General features: G+C 44.3%; 1 protein-coding gene across 1 annotated transcript; it reads right to left on the bottom strand.

The window, feature by feature from the left end:
* Positions 1-72: 72 nt before the first annotated feature.
* Positions 73-16507, bottom strand: LOC123999354 (serine/threonine-protein kinase 17A-like). The gene is made up of 7 exons (XM_046305018.1): positions 16038-16507; positions 9689-9901; positions 4443-4587; positions 3326-3452; positions 3149-3197; positions 2795-2974; positions 73-2069 (listed from the first exon to the last, which is right to left on the bottom strand). Exons 1-7 carry the CDS (start codon positions 16133-16135, stop codon positions 1784-1786), a joined length of 1098 nt encoding a protein of 365 aa, XP_046160974.1. The 5' UTR covers positions 16136-16507; the 3' UTR covers positions 73-1783.
* Between the last annotated feature and the right edge of the window lie 592 nt (positions 16508-17099).

Raw genomic sequence — 17099 nt, 5'->3', positions numbered from 1 at the left:
AAGCTTTGTGGTTGAGGGAACAAGCCAAGCAGGGGTTGTTCCATGCCTAAACAGACCACACAATGAAGTAAATTCATCAAGATGAATAGTTTAATACAAAATGTACATTTATTGTTTGATACATTTTTGCGAGGAATGCCATCAACATTTATTAATTTCAATGTAACGTCCACCTGGACACAAGTGCAAACCTGCCTGAAATTCATGAGCAGTAACCAGGAATGAAAGTCACAAGTACAGAGTCGAGATTTTAAAAAAAGAAAAAAAAGGAGAGGCATACAATAATTATTAAAATGTTCACACATTATGGATCTTAAAATATTTTACAGATTATTCTTACACTATCAAACAATACACACTTCAGTAATTTTTGAGAAGTCCTCAAGAGTAATTTCTCTTCACTCTCAAACACCACATATCCAAAGGAGCTTTCTTCAAAGCCTTTCAATTGGTTGCAATTCATTGAACTGTCATTAAACGCCACAATTCAAAATTATGACATCATTGAATCCTAGTCACTTCCTTTCAAAAAGACAACTGTTCACAAAGCCTGAAGGGAAATATATTGTGACATATCCAATATGGCAAACTGATATTTTAAACAGGAGTACATGGAAATTGTGCAACAATAGCAACAACAACAAAAATCTCATAAGAATAAACAGAAACATCAACACAGCAGGTGAACTATATGGCACTTGGTGGAAACGGGTGATGCAAATATATTAACAGATGGTGGGAAGTGGCCATGTACATTTGTGTCTTAGTCATTCAACTAAACTGTGCTTTTTGAGCCATTTCATCAAGACTTTGGTTAATACTTTGATCATTTGTGTAGTTCATTTTTAAAATAAAAAGTGCTTTAAATTGAACAGCAAAGATTGTCCTTACACTAAACAAAGGATGTCCTTACACTAAACAAAGGATGTGATTTAATTAGATGTGGTGATTGAGATGGCTTTCTATGTTTGGAGGCCTGAAGTGGTCATATGAACACAAACAAAATCAGAGAAGACTATTTAACCCTTCTGACTGGTTTCTGTGAGGGCACTCCCCTAACACAGTCAGTCAGTTTTCCTTTGATGCGTAGGCAGCATCTCATCTAGGGACATCTGTCTAACATCATTGGCATCCTTCATAATCAACATCATCATGAAAGGCATACAAGGTTCAGACCTCAACAAAAAGCAAAGTGGTTCCAACTTCCTGTTGGCCAACGTCATTTCCTCTCAGCAGTTACATCCTCACAAAGGAGAGGCGAAGTCCTGGTTCAAAGGTCGGTGAGGGAGTGGAACATGAAGGGCAGCCAAGGTGAGAGCCAACAAGGGATCAACCCAGCCTGGGACAAAGCAGGACTTCCTTCACTGAGAGTGCAGACCAGACCAAGTGATGGATGAAGTCAGTCCCACTGTTCTAGTCTTCATAGCCGAGCACAAAGAACTGGCCCACTCCTTCCATTCACAGCACTCATACAGTTAAAGTACCCTCGCTGCAGATGCATTAAAGTGTGTCAGTGTGGCTCATTACCAGACGCCACGCATCAGCACACTATCAGCACAGGGTAACATGCATCAAACACGCATGGATTTACTGCACACGGTCAGCTGAGCTCAGACAGATATCACACATCCATCGCAGTAGTAGCAGCAGCACACATACAGAGTCTAACAGAGCTGGAGGCCCTGCGTAGGACCAGACCAGGTCTCACTGGCTTCCAGACAGTGTCCATTCTGTGACAGCAGTCCAGTCAGTCACTACACACAGTGTCTAGTGGAGCCCTTCCTCAGCAGATGAGCTCCTGTTGGATCTCTGGCAGTGCGGGGAAGGGCTCAGAAGTGAAGGAAAAGGCATTGCGGCCTGTCTTCAGGTCTACCTGACCAGGGCATATCAGGTACGAACCCATGCTCTCCAGCTCTGGGGAGGGTGCCGGGCTCTCAGGCTCAGACTCTGATTGGCTGGTCTCAGGCTCGTCCAATGAGGGTAGAGAGCTGGCGTGGAGCTGGGTGTAGAGGTCAGCTGGTCCAGTCAGCCAGGGGTGGTTAAGGCACTCCGCTGCAGTGGCTCTCTTCCTGTGGACACACAGACAGAGAGGATGCGTGTCAGATCTCCAATCAATCATCAATGTCTAGGCAGCAAGGACTTTAAAGCTTCTGTTCATCAGTTTTGAAAGTAAAACTGAAATAGCTAATGTGAATATATGTAAAGGAAAGCTAATGGTAAAAAGGTGACAAATATGCAGTTATATAACTTCCTGTCCCTCCCATTCCCTCAGACACTCTTCTTTCCCTGACACAGTCTTTTGGAAAAACCACCAAAGCCCACTGTTTCATCCCAGTCTTTTCCTCTTTTTGGGATTACTCAGACACACAGGAATTTTTCCACTTAAAAAAAAAGAAAATTATACTGCCGATAATCTGCAGCAATTAAATTGAGTGAAGATTATGGCCCTTGGATCACAGCGATAGACTACTGCTGTTTGTCATTGAGACATGATGGTGACATACAGTATCTAGCCCTTCTGTGCTGGAACACTTGATCAAATAGGGACAGTGGTGACACAGAATGTGTTAATAGTCGAAACGTAACAAGGACCATTATCCTTATGTTAAATTATTAATATACGTTACCGCGCATCGGGAGACTTAACGAGGATGTGCTGCAAACAGCAGTATGAATGACATCATTCACCTGTTAATCAGTGTTGAACTCACTATGGGACATGTGGGAGAATATCTGTCGGGCTGTGGCACTGAACTGATTGAGTGTGGAGTCTTGAACCGATCCTGTTTCTCACCTGGGGTTTTTGAGCAGCAGGGTCTTGATGAAGTCAATGGCGAGGGAGGAGACACCCTCGAAGGCATCCTGGGAGTAGTCCACATTGACCTGGGAGATGTTCAGGAAGGTCTCCTGCTTGTTGTCCCCCAGGAACGGAGACTCGCCCGTCAGCATGACGTAGGTCAGGACCCCTATGGACCTGAGAGATGAGGAGGGAAAGGTGTCAGACTACAAGACATGGGGAAGTATTTTTCTCACATTTCCACTGTGGAGCTGGCTGGTGATCAATATTTTATGGCTTCTGGAAAAACCAAGATGTATTGAAGACACGAACTGATATCTGCTTGACACGGTCTCTTTAGCTCATACTCACCACATGTCTGTCGCTATGCTGATGGGTTCATAGTTCAGGATCTCTGGAGCTGGAATAGCATGGACAATGCAAATTAGTCCTAATAAACATTTTACAGTACTGAGGTTTAGAATTGCTTATCTATCTTCCTTATTGATATAATCTGACTGCAGAAGCCAGGAGGCAGGACTCACTCACCCACATACTCCGGGGTGCCCAGGATCTCTCGGACTTCTGTCACACTGTCCATGCTTCTGGACAGGCCAAAGTCCACGATGCGGATATCACCCAGTGGGATGGCACTGGTCAGCAGGATGTTCTGGGGCTGAGGGGCGAGACCGAGATAGACAGATTAGACCAAATCCAAATTAGACCAAATCCAAAGAGTGTGTGGTAAGTGAATTTACAGTCAGAGGTCATATACCATGCTTGATAGATAGTTAATCAGTTGAGTAGTCATTGAGCCTCAAGGCCTTCCACTAAAGAGTCTAATCTACCTCTACATGAATAAGCCAAACCCACAGAGTGTACAGCCTCAGAGAGATTCAATATCCCTAAACCAGGTTTATCCCCCTTAGCCTATTAGAGGATTCCTAGGAAAGGTGGGATGTCTTGGAGGGCCTATCACATTAGATGGCTCCTATATCATATACGATGCTTAACCTCTGGGTCATACTGGCTAGATTCCTGACCTGGGGGCCTTTGGCCAGGACATCTTGGGGGACCAAGTGGCACAGCGGTCTAAGGCACTGCATCGCTAGAGCTATCATTACACACCCAGGTTCGATCCCGGGCTGTATCACAACCTGCTCATAAAGTCCATCTTCATATATAACCTGCCTGCCAAGTTCTAACATGTTCCAAAACAGTTTTTTTATTCATCATTATCAACAATACAAATGTTTTTGACATCATAAAACAGACCTATAAGACTTCCAGCTTTTGTTCTGTGTCTTCTGTTACACAACCCTGCAGTATTTACAAAATAACTTCTAGAGAGAAACCAGACCCTGACAGGGTTCATATGTAAGAGCAGGAACTACAGGACAAAAACTACGCAGCATTCACATACAAACAGTGGTCACTCGTTAAAAGCTAACAGAGTAACTAGGATGGGCGTCTTTATTTGCTAGAATACAGGAAGAGTTAATGCTCTGCCACATTAAGGGGTTCTCATTGCTGAAGGGGAGAAATATGCCAGTTGAGAAACAGTCTCCCATTCCAGGGGTGTCCTGTTTTCTTCACTAGTCTCGCTTTGACAGCCGTAACTAGTAGCGGATTTGGTTTTGGGTTCCGAGAAGAGCTCTCTACTGACCTTCAGGTCCAAGTGGACCACATTGTTGCTGTGCAGACAGGCCACGCCGGTGAGGATCTGTCTGGCCAACCGGATCACATCCTTCTCTGTGAAGGCCTCGTCGTTCTCCGCCACACACTGGTTGAAGATCTCTCCGCCGGCAGCACTGGAAAACACAGCGGCAAAGGAGGATCAAAATAGACCCATAGTGATGAGATGAACAACAAACAGTACATGTTTATCATATCTGTAGTTTTTACTGAGCATTTACACTCTTGAAGTCTACACCCTTACACTGTAAATCACTGCATTTGTACAACTATCAACTCAAACATGGCGAAAATGCCAATCCCACCCCTATCCCGTTATCACATACACATTGAAGTGTTACACAACTGGCCCTGTGGTTATTGTACTTTGGGCTTGGGAACAGGGTCCGTGCTCCACATCCACACACAAAGCATGTGACTCCTGTCTGTGGCACTCCGACGTTCCCACACGGAAATCAGAAGAAAAAAAATGGTGCCTCCCTGACCTCAGCTTTGACTCGAGATACGAGGACCCATATCAGTCAGTGCCAGTCCCGGATAAGGCTTTCCAGAGTTACACATTCCAGATCAGACAAGTCAAAAACAAAAAACGAAGGGGAAAGAATTTCAAAATCTATCGAACTAGAGATCCCTGTCGTATAATAAAGAGTTACCTAAGACTTGAGACAGTGACAGCACACTGAGGGTGTGTGTGGGGGGGGGGGGGGGGGGTTGTCCTATTTTTTGGGATCCACTTAGAAAATAGAAAGGCCAATTAACAAATTAAAATGCTGACATCTGATTTTTGTTAAGGTAAATGCCCGGTTTGTCAATTCTTGTCATGCTTGTGTAACAGTGGTAAGCAATGCAGCCCGGGACATGGCAGATTTATGTTGGATGTTACTCCAAAGCAGATGAAAAGCCTGGAGAGAGGACGCTTGCCAAATAGCACAGCCATGTGTGGGGGATTTAGTCAGCACACATGCTTTTTATCTGTGACCATGGCCCGGGCATAACTGTTACATAACCACACCATCTAATCCCTGGGTAGCCCCGCACTGTTGCATCCTTACCTTTACTGTCCTCAGCTGTGGAAATATGAGATTGTGTTTTTCTGGATATCCATCATTGCACCATATAAATCCCCTTTCGCTTGGGGCTCCACACATTTAATGCTGGCCGTCTTTTGATCGATCCCCCCCCCCCCAAAAAAAAGTGTTGGTGGAAGACTACTAAAAGAAGGGGACCAAAGTCCCTACAGTACACATGTATACCAAATATGCATAGCAGTCCTAGTTGACCAGTTTTAGGATAGAGGAAATGAGAGACATCAGTGTGTCGTTGGAAGCATGGCTTTGATTTATGCTTGCTGACAACTGCATGATTAAAAAAAAAAACAAACATGATAAAAAGAGAGATTGTGCCACTCATCATTCGTCTGTTCCATGTGCTGGGTCTCAATTTAATACAATTGACTCAAATAGGTCTAAATTATCCCACCCCTTCCTTTCCCCGTTTTAACTATTTACCAAAAGGCGAAAACAAAAATACCCTCCAAAATACTTCAATAAACTCTCATCTAGGAGGAGGAGACAAGGCTTTTAGTACTAACAAGAGCCATCCTGTAGAAATTAAATGGACTGAGGACATACCCTCCAAGCACTATGGAAAGATCTGATACATCTCCTGCCATCATGTTTGTATGGTCTCATTTCTCCCTCTATGCCTCAGTGGATCAGTCTCCCCACTGTCAGTCAGCAGACAGATGACATGGAATGGTTTCCCTTCCACTTAAGACAGAATAACTGTGCAGAGTCCCATCAAAAGAGATTCACAGTAGCCGTCACCCGCAGAACATTAAGGTTGGGCGGAGGGCGGGCAAAGAGCTACTTGAGAATGAGCTGAAGACCGACGAGCCATGACTTCCCAATGAGAGGATGTGGGACAGAGTGTGTATTTACGTATGTGCTTCACAATATTGGCTGCATTCTCACAGGCTAACTTGGTTAGTCTGGGCTTAAGATCTCCAGGAATAGGCATTTTACTCTTGCTGGCCAGCTACCAAACCTCAAAGCATACTACTGATCACTTCTCACAGTGCCTGTGTGTTGACTGCATTGTGTACTCGGCACAGTACATAGACTCTGGTTGCAGAGTTGTCATCATTTAGATGAGACTATGCTGTGACAACACTCATCCTCCGTTACAGGAGACTTTATGTGTCAAACCTTTACTAGAACGAAGAGAACTCCGTACAAACAGTTGTTCAAGGAGCTTTTTCCATTTAGAAAATTGAAATACAATTTATTAGACAGCCCTCATCCTCAAAAACACTTTTACTTGTTCCTAAAAAGATTCTGAAGAATATATTGCAGTCCATGTTAGACAGTGGAGATGTGTCAAAGTATATAATCCATTTACTTAGAGGACTGCATACATTTTGAAGTGACAAAGATAAATGGCTGACATGGACTGGAGGTGAGGGTTTCAATTTGCATTATGTAAGTAAGATGTTTCAAAACCCACACAAAAACATCAGATACAGTTACACTTGAGGATGAAAGCAGAATTAAGAGGACAGAGGGGGAGAAAAAAAACATCATCCTCCTTCCCAATTACAGAGGGGCTGAAAAACTGTTCTAGAAAAAAATAACCTCAGGAATGAGTCTGTCAGCGCTGAAAGATCAAGCTTGAGTGAGTCAAAGTGCTACATTTTCATCAACATACCCTGTAAAGCTTTAAAGCTGCTCTCGGGTTATGATTGGCCGGGCAATCTGTGGACCCGACTGCCATTCCCAAGACTATCCGATTGCCTGTAATTGGTTAGAATTTTGAGTTCCTCTTATCTGAAGTTACCTCAGAGTTTACTGCAGTGTCATGAGTTCAAAGACTCTGAGGTGAAACGGCTAAGTACAGTATTCACAAAACGTGTAACATATTGTTTGCCAGATAAACAAATATGTAGTGACTGAGGGTTGGGCAAAACCGTCACCGTGCATACACTGACCTTGAAAAACAAACGTCGGGTGACTTGGTTCATCTCATTTTCCCACATATAATGTAGACCTCTAGAAATGCACCTGCACAATACTGTATTTGTCAATATGACAAAAACGTAAGATGTTTAGTCTCATCCTAGAGGGTTGTTTGATCTCTGGTAACATCATGGGTTTCCTTGACAAGACATGTAGAGAGTTGGGAACACACAGATGACAAATCTAATATGTTTGTTGGAGAACCATTGAAGACATTTATTTATAATATATAATATCATGCAACTATTCGCCACCATCAGAAGCAGGCCATGGACTGTGCCCCTAGTACAGAAAACCATTATGTTTAAACCGTCAGAATGCGTTCTAGGCAAAGATGACGCAGGTTCATTTCTCATTAAAAGTGGCATTTTCGGTTAGACTAGTCATTATGTGTGGTGCTCGCACAGACTGGGTTTAGACTTACTGATGAGGAAAAGTTTGTTTCTCGCTCCATTTCTCATACGTTGCGTGGGGATGTGGTTGTGGCTATGTGCAGACCAATGTGTGAGTATGAGTGTGAGTGTATGCGTGTGTGTGTGTGTGTGTGTGTGTGTTTTCTACTTTTGGAAGCATTACTAACTGCTTCTATGTAAACCCACAGGAAATGGAACATTATTCTCTGGTTTGCAGCAAAGCTAGCCCACGCTGAGGTCAGAGAGCCCTTTAACAGGCAAAGAGTTCACAGTCATACAGGCTGCAACAGCATCTCAATGGCTGCAGATTACCAGGTTAGTAGGGGATTTCACTAGGAACCATAACCTTTACTGGGATCTGGATGAACATAGGCCTAGAAGAATCTCCAAAACTTCCAGACAGACAAAGGACGACTGCACAAGGAAGCGCAAAGTTATCTGGCAGCTAGTGCAGGGCTATGGACCAGTGCCTGCCCCTGCAGGCAGGAAATAGTGGCTCTGCTTCCTCTTTCGAACTAGGGTCCAAGGCCAAGCACATACCACCACCCCCCACTATAGGGAACCTTTTGTTCTGCGGGAGAATTCTATGTCTAGGACGGGAATGGGTGGAGATGTCTGGTCATAAACCACCCACCAGGGTCAGGAGGGGACACAGTCTTTTGGTCTTCTAGATGAACTGGTTGGTGGGATGTTGTCTATTTGTAATGGGGCTTGGGGATCATTACAATGCTTGTTACCATCTCTGGCTCCTAATTAGAATGAGACCAGAGTGGTCACGGAGGACAGCCATGACACATACGCTAGGTAGTAGTCAAAGGATATTACACCAGACCAGACAGTCTTTCCTTCCACCCTGACCTCATTACTTTGTTGATCAGATGGATGCAGCTCAGATGCTGACTGGTTCACCTGTGTTTGGATGGAATGGATGCTTTGAAGCATGATGGAATAATTTGACTGATGCTAGTTTTTCCTTAAAATGTATAACGTGACAAATACTTATTCTCAAGAATCTTCAAAATTGAGTAATTTGGTCCATCTTCGTCCGTCTGTTTATAGAAGCACTGACACAATCAGTCAGGCGAGGTAACAAGAATCGGAGAGATGTGGCTGTGAGCACAGCGACCAACCACAGGGGAGTTGTCATTTCCTTATAAGGTTACAAGGTTCAAGCAGGCCTGCGTGTGTTTGCATGCGTGTTCGTGCAGCTGATTTTAAAGGTGAGAAACTCTTGAGTGACACGCAGCTGCATCCTCAGCAGTAAGAGTGCAAACACAGGAAGTTGACGTGTGAGGGTTAGACTGGAGATGTAATCTACCATTTTTCAACAAATTCAACGCTCTGACATTTGCGCCACTCAACATCCTGTCCACGCAAGATCTCATGCGGTTTTGAAACAAAGAGGACATTAAAAAAATCCCATGTTTTATATGAGCAGAATACATTTTTACTCAGGCGACCGCATCAAAACCTCTCGAAACTACGCAGAAAGAGAGAAACCTGCAGAGACGGAATGCTTTTTCGGTAAATGGCGCATAATGGGTTTTCATTTCCCCCTCATTAGGAACCTTATCATTTCATCCCATTTTTCCTGCCAGTGCTGCATTGTGGTGGAGCATCAACATGTACGGAGCGTTTAAAGGGTCTTCTAGATTACCATCACCAGCATTTTCTCCCATCACTGGCGACATGAGCGAAGGGCGGTGCAGAGGTCCAAACACACACTCACATACTGTGCACACCACCTTTTTCCATGGTCTTTGCGTTTTGACGCGTACGAGTTTACTCACCACTCGAGGATGAGGATGATCTCAGAGTTGGTCTCGTAGACCTCATGCAGCGCCACCACATAAGGGTTAGCCTTGGCTGACTCCAGAACAGCGATCTCGTTGAGGATGTCCATGCGGCAGTCCTCGCCCTTCCGACGTTTCCTCAAGAACTTGGCAGCGTGCTCCGTCCCTGTCGCCTTTTCAATGCACTTCTTCACCACAGCGAACTTTCCCCTGGGAAAAGATAGAGTGGGGGAAATGGATGTTGAATAATCAGAAACACAATTAACAGTTTCACTTACAGGCGGCTTACACATTTGATTTGGTTGTCTTCAATGTTTTATCGGTAAATCTGATTGACTCTGGCCATGAACCTGCAGGGAGTAATCATGGGAGAGATAAACAGCAATTACAGCACTGAGAGCTCCAAACAATTATGACACAACCAATAAAGCAAAAAATTAAATAAATGCAGTGCAGTGAAACAGATTACAATAGGTAGGATGCACAGGCCACTGAAAGACCACCAAGGAAAATGAAGAGGTGGACTGAGTGGTATTACAAAACAGAGGGATACACATGGAGTTAATCAACTATTGTTATGCAATGTAGGACTGATGATGAGCACCAAGTGATAGGCTCCCTCATCAGTGTAGTAAGATTTCCTTCTCTCCTCTTCCTTTATTTTTTTTTATTTTTTATGCCATTTAGCAGACGCTTTTATCCAAAGCGACTTACAGTCATGTGTGCATACATTCTACGTATGGGTGGTCCCGGGGATCGAACCCACTACCCTGGCGTTACAAGCTCCATGACGGGCAGGAGATGGGCCCCAACTGTCACTCCTGAGTGGTGATAAGACTAATAGCACTCTTTAAGTCAACATAAAGAGAGGAGTGCAACAGCTGGGCTTGTCTGTCCACAAGCCCCACCCCCAGAGAAAAGAAAAGAGGAACGTACAACCACAATTCTAGAATACCATCTGAGCATTCCATTTGCTGCTGCATACATTGATGGATTCATCAGAGGTGTTGTGGGTCAGGCTGCGGGTGTGGGCAGGAAATCCAATGTGTAGAATCACCCCACTGTGTCCATCCTTCTACAAACACTATCCCAGGGCGATAACGGAGCCTTGTACACTTCCCATTCTTACAGCTGACAGCAGCGGGGGACAAATGGAATTCCCAAACGCCTCCACCCAGACCTTAAGCAGGACCCTACATCTCCTCGGACAGCCACACAAAGGCCTGTGCAGGCTGACCAGCAAACATGGCAGCCCCTGCACTAGGACCAGGACCACCCACTTCCCTGGCGCTGGACTCGGGGAGAAGTGGGTCCAGGAGGCCACAGCAGAGTCCTCCTAACCTCTGAAAAAACTGAGTCCGCAACTTCACTTACCAAATCATTTGGCATCCCTGTTAGTGAATTTTGGCCTTCCCTCGCTTCCCTGGTTCAACTGACAACTGTTTCTGCCATGTTACTTGACATACAGACACTTTTTTAGAGTCAATGTTTTTGGCCAGACAGAGCCTGGCAGTGAAAGGCAACCATTCATAAAAACTGCACAGGTAGACAATGGTATCCCTACAGTTCTGCTATTAAAAGCAGTGTCTGTATGGAGAGGGAGTGTAAACTTGGTGCTGGTCATTTTCTTACATCTTACCTCCAGGCTGGCTGTACTGTAAACCTAAGCCTGCTATTCCTCCTGGATGTTAGCTGGCACAAGCCCATTCCCTGTGGGCTGTTCCTCCTTCCCCTTTCTTCACTCTCACTGCTTCCCAGCCCTAGTGAGGATTGCTAGGGCACATTGTTCCAAATCAAAAAGACCCAAACCAGTCAAAGTCAAAGCCTTTCTCCTTTAATTAGCCAATTCCCTAAGTTCAGAGCAGCTACCTCTGTGCTGGGAACTGCCGGTGACATTAAAAGAAACCACAGGCGATGCTGAGGAGCAACAGGAGGCCTTTTAAGATGGTGACAAACAGGTCAAAGGTTGCTAAACTAGGCCATCATTACCCTGCTGTTTTCACACAATGTCTGTAGTAACACACCAGAGACAAGAGCACAGGGGTTGTAGGTGGATACAGACATAAAATTCAACATGCTTCAAATGTCTGACCCATGACAGAATACATGACTTTCAGCCTTCTCCTTGAGCAGGAAGCTGCTCCTTAGAGACACTCAGACAGAAATCACGTCTGCCACTTGAAGTTTGTCTTTAACATTTTGTGAAAATCCCAAATCCCACAGAAAAGGCAATTATGCAGACACACCAACACCTGATTTGCAGATCTATCATTATGCAGCTTCACATCATCATGTCTGCATGTATGTGGTGTGTCACTCCCCAAATCAACAGGGGATCATAAAAGGATGTTTTCATTCAGTATGCTTAGTGATGCACTAATTTAACTGAGAAACTGTTTTTCCTGTGGGGTCTGTGTTTCTCGAAAGGGGAGTGACCCAGACATGAGTCACTCCCCTTTTGAGAAACAGACAGCTGATCGCCTTTAGCTGCCTCACACAGTACAGGCTGGGTTCCTCTTACATTTAAGTCATTTAGCAGACGCTCTTATCCAGAGCGACTTACAAATTGGTGCATTCACCTTATGACATCCAGTGGAACAGTCACTTTACAATAATGCATCTAAATCTTAAAGGGGGGGGGGTGAGAGGGATTACTTATCCTATCCTAGGTATTCCTTAAAGAGGTGGGGTTTCAGGTGTCTCCGGAAGGTGGTGATTGACTCCGCTGCCTCTTCATAAACTCCTCTCAGACGACACAAAAACCTACACATTTTTGTTGACAACCCCTTTGCTGTCCTTCTAAAACATAGTGAAGATAGTGAAAATCTAGGCTAAGTAAATATCAGAGAACACCCATTTGACCTAGAAACAGGGATCGGTTCCAACTAATTCAAAGTCAATATCTTTCATGTCAACTCTTGTAACTTGTTCTCAAAGTCAAAACTCTTCTACGTTATCTAAATACCTGATTTGTGTGAGTATATTTACAGAGAGGGGGGGGTGGTCATTGAAGGGAGGCAATCAGGGGCAGATTTCAGAAGCCTTCAAAGGTGTTACTGCAGGTTTACCAGGGGCCACAATGTCTCAAACATAGTGAAGGAGAGAGAGAAGGGGGGGGGGATCCATCCCCCCTCTTCTACTGGCCATCTAAATCTTGACAAGCTGCTCTCCTGGCATCCAACACAGCTCACATTCCTGCACTTAATGGGATTTATGAGGCCAGATCAGGATGTTGTGGGGGCGAGGAGGTAATGAGAGGAGGATGAGGAGGAGAGAGAGATGGGGGCGGAAGAAGTGCTGAGAGGACGCTGGGCTCACTCGGAGCTCAAACAGCTCCCCCCAGGTCCTGGCTGCTGGCCCAGGATGTCCCATGGTGTCAGACAGGGAAATCTGGCTGCTACCAACTGCCAAAGGGAATGAGTCTTTATTTAGCACCCGACTGCATACTATCCAGAAAAGAGAGAAACATGTAACACCTCCCTGTCTCCCACTCCCTATGAAGTTATAAAAGACGGTTGCATGGGGTATTGGTACAATATCACCTGAGACAGAAACGATGCGATGACCCAAGTCCAGATAAGTTAATAATCCTAGTCAACAGGTTAGAACTAAAACACTTTGGCCCTAGGGCAGTAGTAGCCTGGCTACTGGCTTTTTAACAGGAGTTTAAAATCTCAGAGACCCCCCCCATTCAACTGCCTTGGAATGCACACATTTTAGTGTCTGGGTTCAAATGCATTGTAGGTCACACTCGCTGATCTGTGGAGAACAACAGGGGGCCGGAGCAGGGCGGAGGGAGACTGATGGTAATTACACGTTATCCCCCACCCTGACCTCCAGGACAAAACAGGGCTGATTGCCAGGGAATTAGCCCACTGTAACAATCCCAAACAAACAGCCATGGGTGAGGCTGTAGGCATGGTCTGGATTCTGGAACAAACAGAATAATAGCAAACATCTCTTCTTGTGTTAATAGCTTGTGTGTGTGCCAGAGATACCTTGGATGGTGGAGATCTAGAGATAGGGAGCTACTGAGACCAGTGATGGTACATGTAGGTCAGGGCATATTTCATGCTAATAATACTGGTGCTGGTAAAATGCATTGCATATTCACCTTTCTACCGAGGGCCCCCACAGCAGTAACAGTTAAAGAGGGGAGAGATGGGGATATAGGGTAAAATTATTATCTCAATTCAGTTTACAGGGGACAGAATGTGGCACAATTGAAGGAGAATCAAAGAAGTCTCAAAAGCCATTGATTGAGGCTAGGGATAAATTACAAATGGAGGACATTGTTTTTGTGCTAGTGTTGATACTGCATGTGTATGATAAGCATAAAAATGGTCCCGTTGTAGAATTAAGTAACATTCAACATACCATCCACCCCAAAATAAAACAGCACACAGAAAAACAAGGTTGATTTAGCATCAAATTTATCATCTCAAGTCCTTACTCATGGAAAATCAGCCATGAAAAACATGTAGCCTACATACCAAAACCAGCTCTCAGACTACAAGAGACATAATTATGATGCTCTTTATTGCGACTGAAAATATGCGCCTGCGTTGGTGTCAGATATATTCCAATTCGCTAGCTGCTAACGTGCGTTCGCTAGCTTAGCTGCTAACGTGCGTTCGCTAGCTTAGCTGCTAACGTGCGTTCGCTAGCTTAGCTGCTAACGTGCGTTCGCTAGCTTAGCTGCTAACGTGCGTTCGCTAGCTTAGCTGCTAACGTGCGTTCGCTAGCTTAGCTGCTAACGTGCGTTCGCTAGCTTAGCTGCTAACGTGCGTTCGCTAGCTTAGCTGCTAACGTGCGTTCGCTAGCTTAGCTGCTAACGTGCGTTCGCTAGCTTAGCTGCTAACGTGCGTTCGCTAGCTTAGCTGCTAACGTGCGTTCGCTAGCTGCTAACGTGCGTTCGCTAGCTGCTAACGTGCGTTCGCTAGCTTAGCTGCTAACGTGCGTTCGCTAGCTTAGCTGCTAACGTGCGTTCGCTAGCTGCTAACGTGCGTTCGCTAGCTGCTAACGTGCGTTCGCTAGCTGCTAACGTGCGTTCGCTAGCTGCTAACGTGCGTTCGCTAGCTGCTAACGTGCGTTCGCTAGCTGCTAACGTGCGTTCGCTAGCTGCTAACGTTCGCTAGCTACGTTCGCTAGCTGCTAACGTTCGCTAGCTGCTAACGTTCGCTAGCTGCTAACGTTCGCTAGGCTAGGAGTTAGGGTTAAGCATCAATGGTGGAAGGTACTCACTTGTCATACTTGAGTAAAAGTAAAGATATCTTAATAGAAAATGACTCAAGTAAAAGTCACCCAGTAGAATACTACTTGAGTAAGCCTGAAAGTATATTTAAAATGAAATACTTAAATATCAAAAGGTAAAAGTATACATCATTTCAAATTCCTAATATTAAGCAAACCAGATGGCACAATTACATTTTTTATTAGGGGATAGCCAGGGCACACTCCAACATAATTTACAAATGAAGCATGTGTTTAGTGAGTTCACCAGATCAGAGGCAGTAGGTATGACCTCATGATAAGAGTGTGAATTTTACAATGTTTCTGTTCTGCTAAACATTCAAATGTAATGAGTAATTCTGTGGGTCAGGGAAAATGTATGGAGTAAAAAGTACATAATTTTCTATAGGAATGTAAAAGTAGTGAAAAACTATCAATAGTAAAGTACAGATACAACCAAAAAACAGATATAGTACTTCAGTAATTTACGCCACTAGGTAACATGCTAAGTAGTTGCAAAGTAGCAAAAAAGTAGTAAGTCGTTTCAAAGTTGCTAAAATTGTCCATGATGAGAATCCAACACGCATGCTAGATGTTCGCATTATACACCTGGCCAACAAACCATTTTTTTGCCATAAGTAACCATACCAAAAGTAACGTACACTAAATTGATTATTATTATTATTAAGTATTCCTGATGTACGTTTACTATATTACGTATAGTCTAAGAGACAAGGCTGGTTATACTTAAATCAAATTCCAGAAATATTAGGCCTCAAAGAATAAATCCCACAGATTTCCCTTACAAAAAAAAGAAAAAAAAGCCAACTACACAAAACAATTTCATGGGCGCAGATAGAGAGTCTTCATGGCAGTGTCAGCGCCACTCATCCAGATTGGGCCGACACCGTGAAATGTTTACGTATTCCCGTTTGCACGTGCGGAGAAAAATACAAACATTTCCAATTTGTAATCTCTCACTTTAAAGACTGAACAGTGTGTTTACCCCTGCCTCCCCGTGTTTACTTCGCACTGCAGCACGCATTGACACCTATTGTAGCGCATCATTTCATGATCTGGACAGGGTACATATTAAACATTTCAAGCGACTTACCTGCCCAATTCTCTGCCAAGCAACTCATAATTGCTCGTGAAAGGATCGGTCCTAATTCTCGTGTGAATTTTTGTCACCATCCCGTTCTTGTTCATCATTGCTTCGCAGTCCGTTTGGAGAGAGGTGATAAATATATTTCCTTGACAGAAGTTATATTTGCTGTTCTATACGTTCAAGTTAATTTCATCACAAAAAATACAGAGGAAGATAAATTAAGAGAAAAATATGTTGTAATAGAACAGCAAACTTCTCAGCACAAAAAAATGCCCAGGTAAATTCTGTGACCCTCAGAAATAGACGTTGACTGACAAGAAATAGAAAGATGAATCATTCAAATATGAAGGAACTGGTAATACGCCGCAGCTGTAATCAAGACAAGCGCGGTATGTTGGTTTGCGTGTGGATAGACAGTCCCAAAATTGAGCTCTATCTCAGCGCCAGGCTTTCTCAGTGACGCTGTGACATGAAAGCCAATGGTAATTTGACTTTGTTAAGGGGGAGGGTTAAAGTCAGTGCGCATACTACGACATGGCTGATAGACAGACACTAGCCTTACTTGGGGTGGCATTCAACAGGTTGCCTACTCCTACTGCCTCAGTAGATGTCTTTAAAAAATTGGACACAACTACACCTCTTATGCAGGTAGTAAGTAACCAAACATTACCGCCTACTGCTTAGATTGTGCAACACACACACACACACACACACACACACACACACACACACACACACACACACACACACACACACACACACACACACACACACACACACACACACACACACACACACACACACACACACACACACACACACACACACACACCTAAAAACAATAAGGGTTTGATGTAACAGAAACATGCTGTAGGCAAGTGAGCAATCAAATGTGTCAATCATTACTTTGGGCAAGATTTTACCAATTGAGGCTTGCATCTCTCCCACATATACTGCAATTATGGCAGTCAGTCAGACTGCCCATGGGGCATGATGCTAGGAACTGCTCTTCTCTCCTCCTGAATATGTGTCCTTTACCCCACCACTGGGAGTGGCACATTTCATGTC

The sequence above is a fragment of the Oncorhynchus gorbuscha genome, linkage group LG16 (genome assembly GCF_021184085.1).
Source record: "Oncorhynchus gorbuscha isolate QuinsamMale2020 ecotype Even-year linkage group LG16, OgorEven_v1.0, whole genome shotgun sequence".
Classification (NCBI taxonomy): Eukaryota; Metazoa; Chordata; class Actinopteri; order Salmoniformes; family Salmonidae; genus Oncorhynchus; species Oncorhynchus gorbuscha.
Note: the sequence above shows the minus strand (reverse complement) of the source record. Positions and strands in the feature narration are given on the sequence as shown.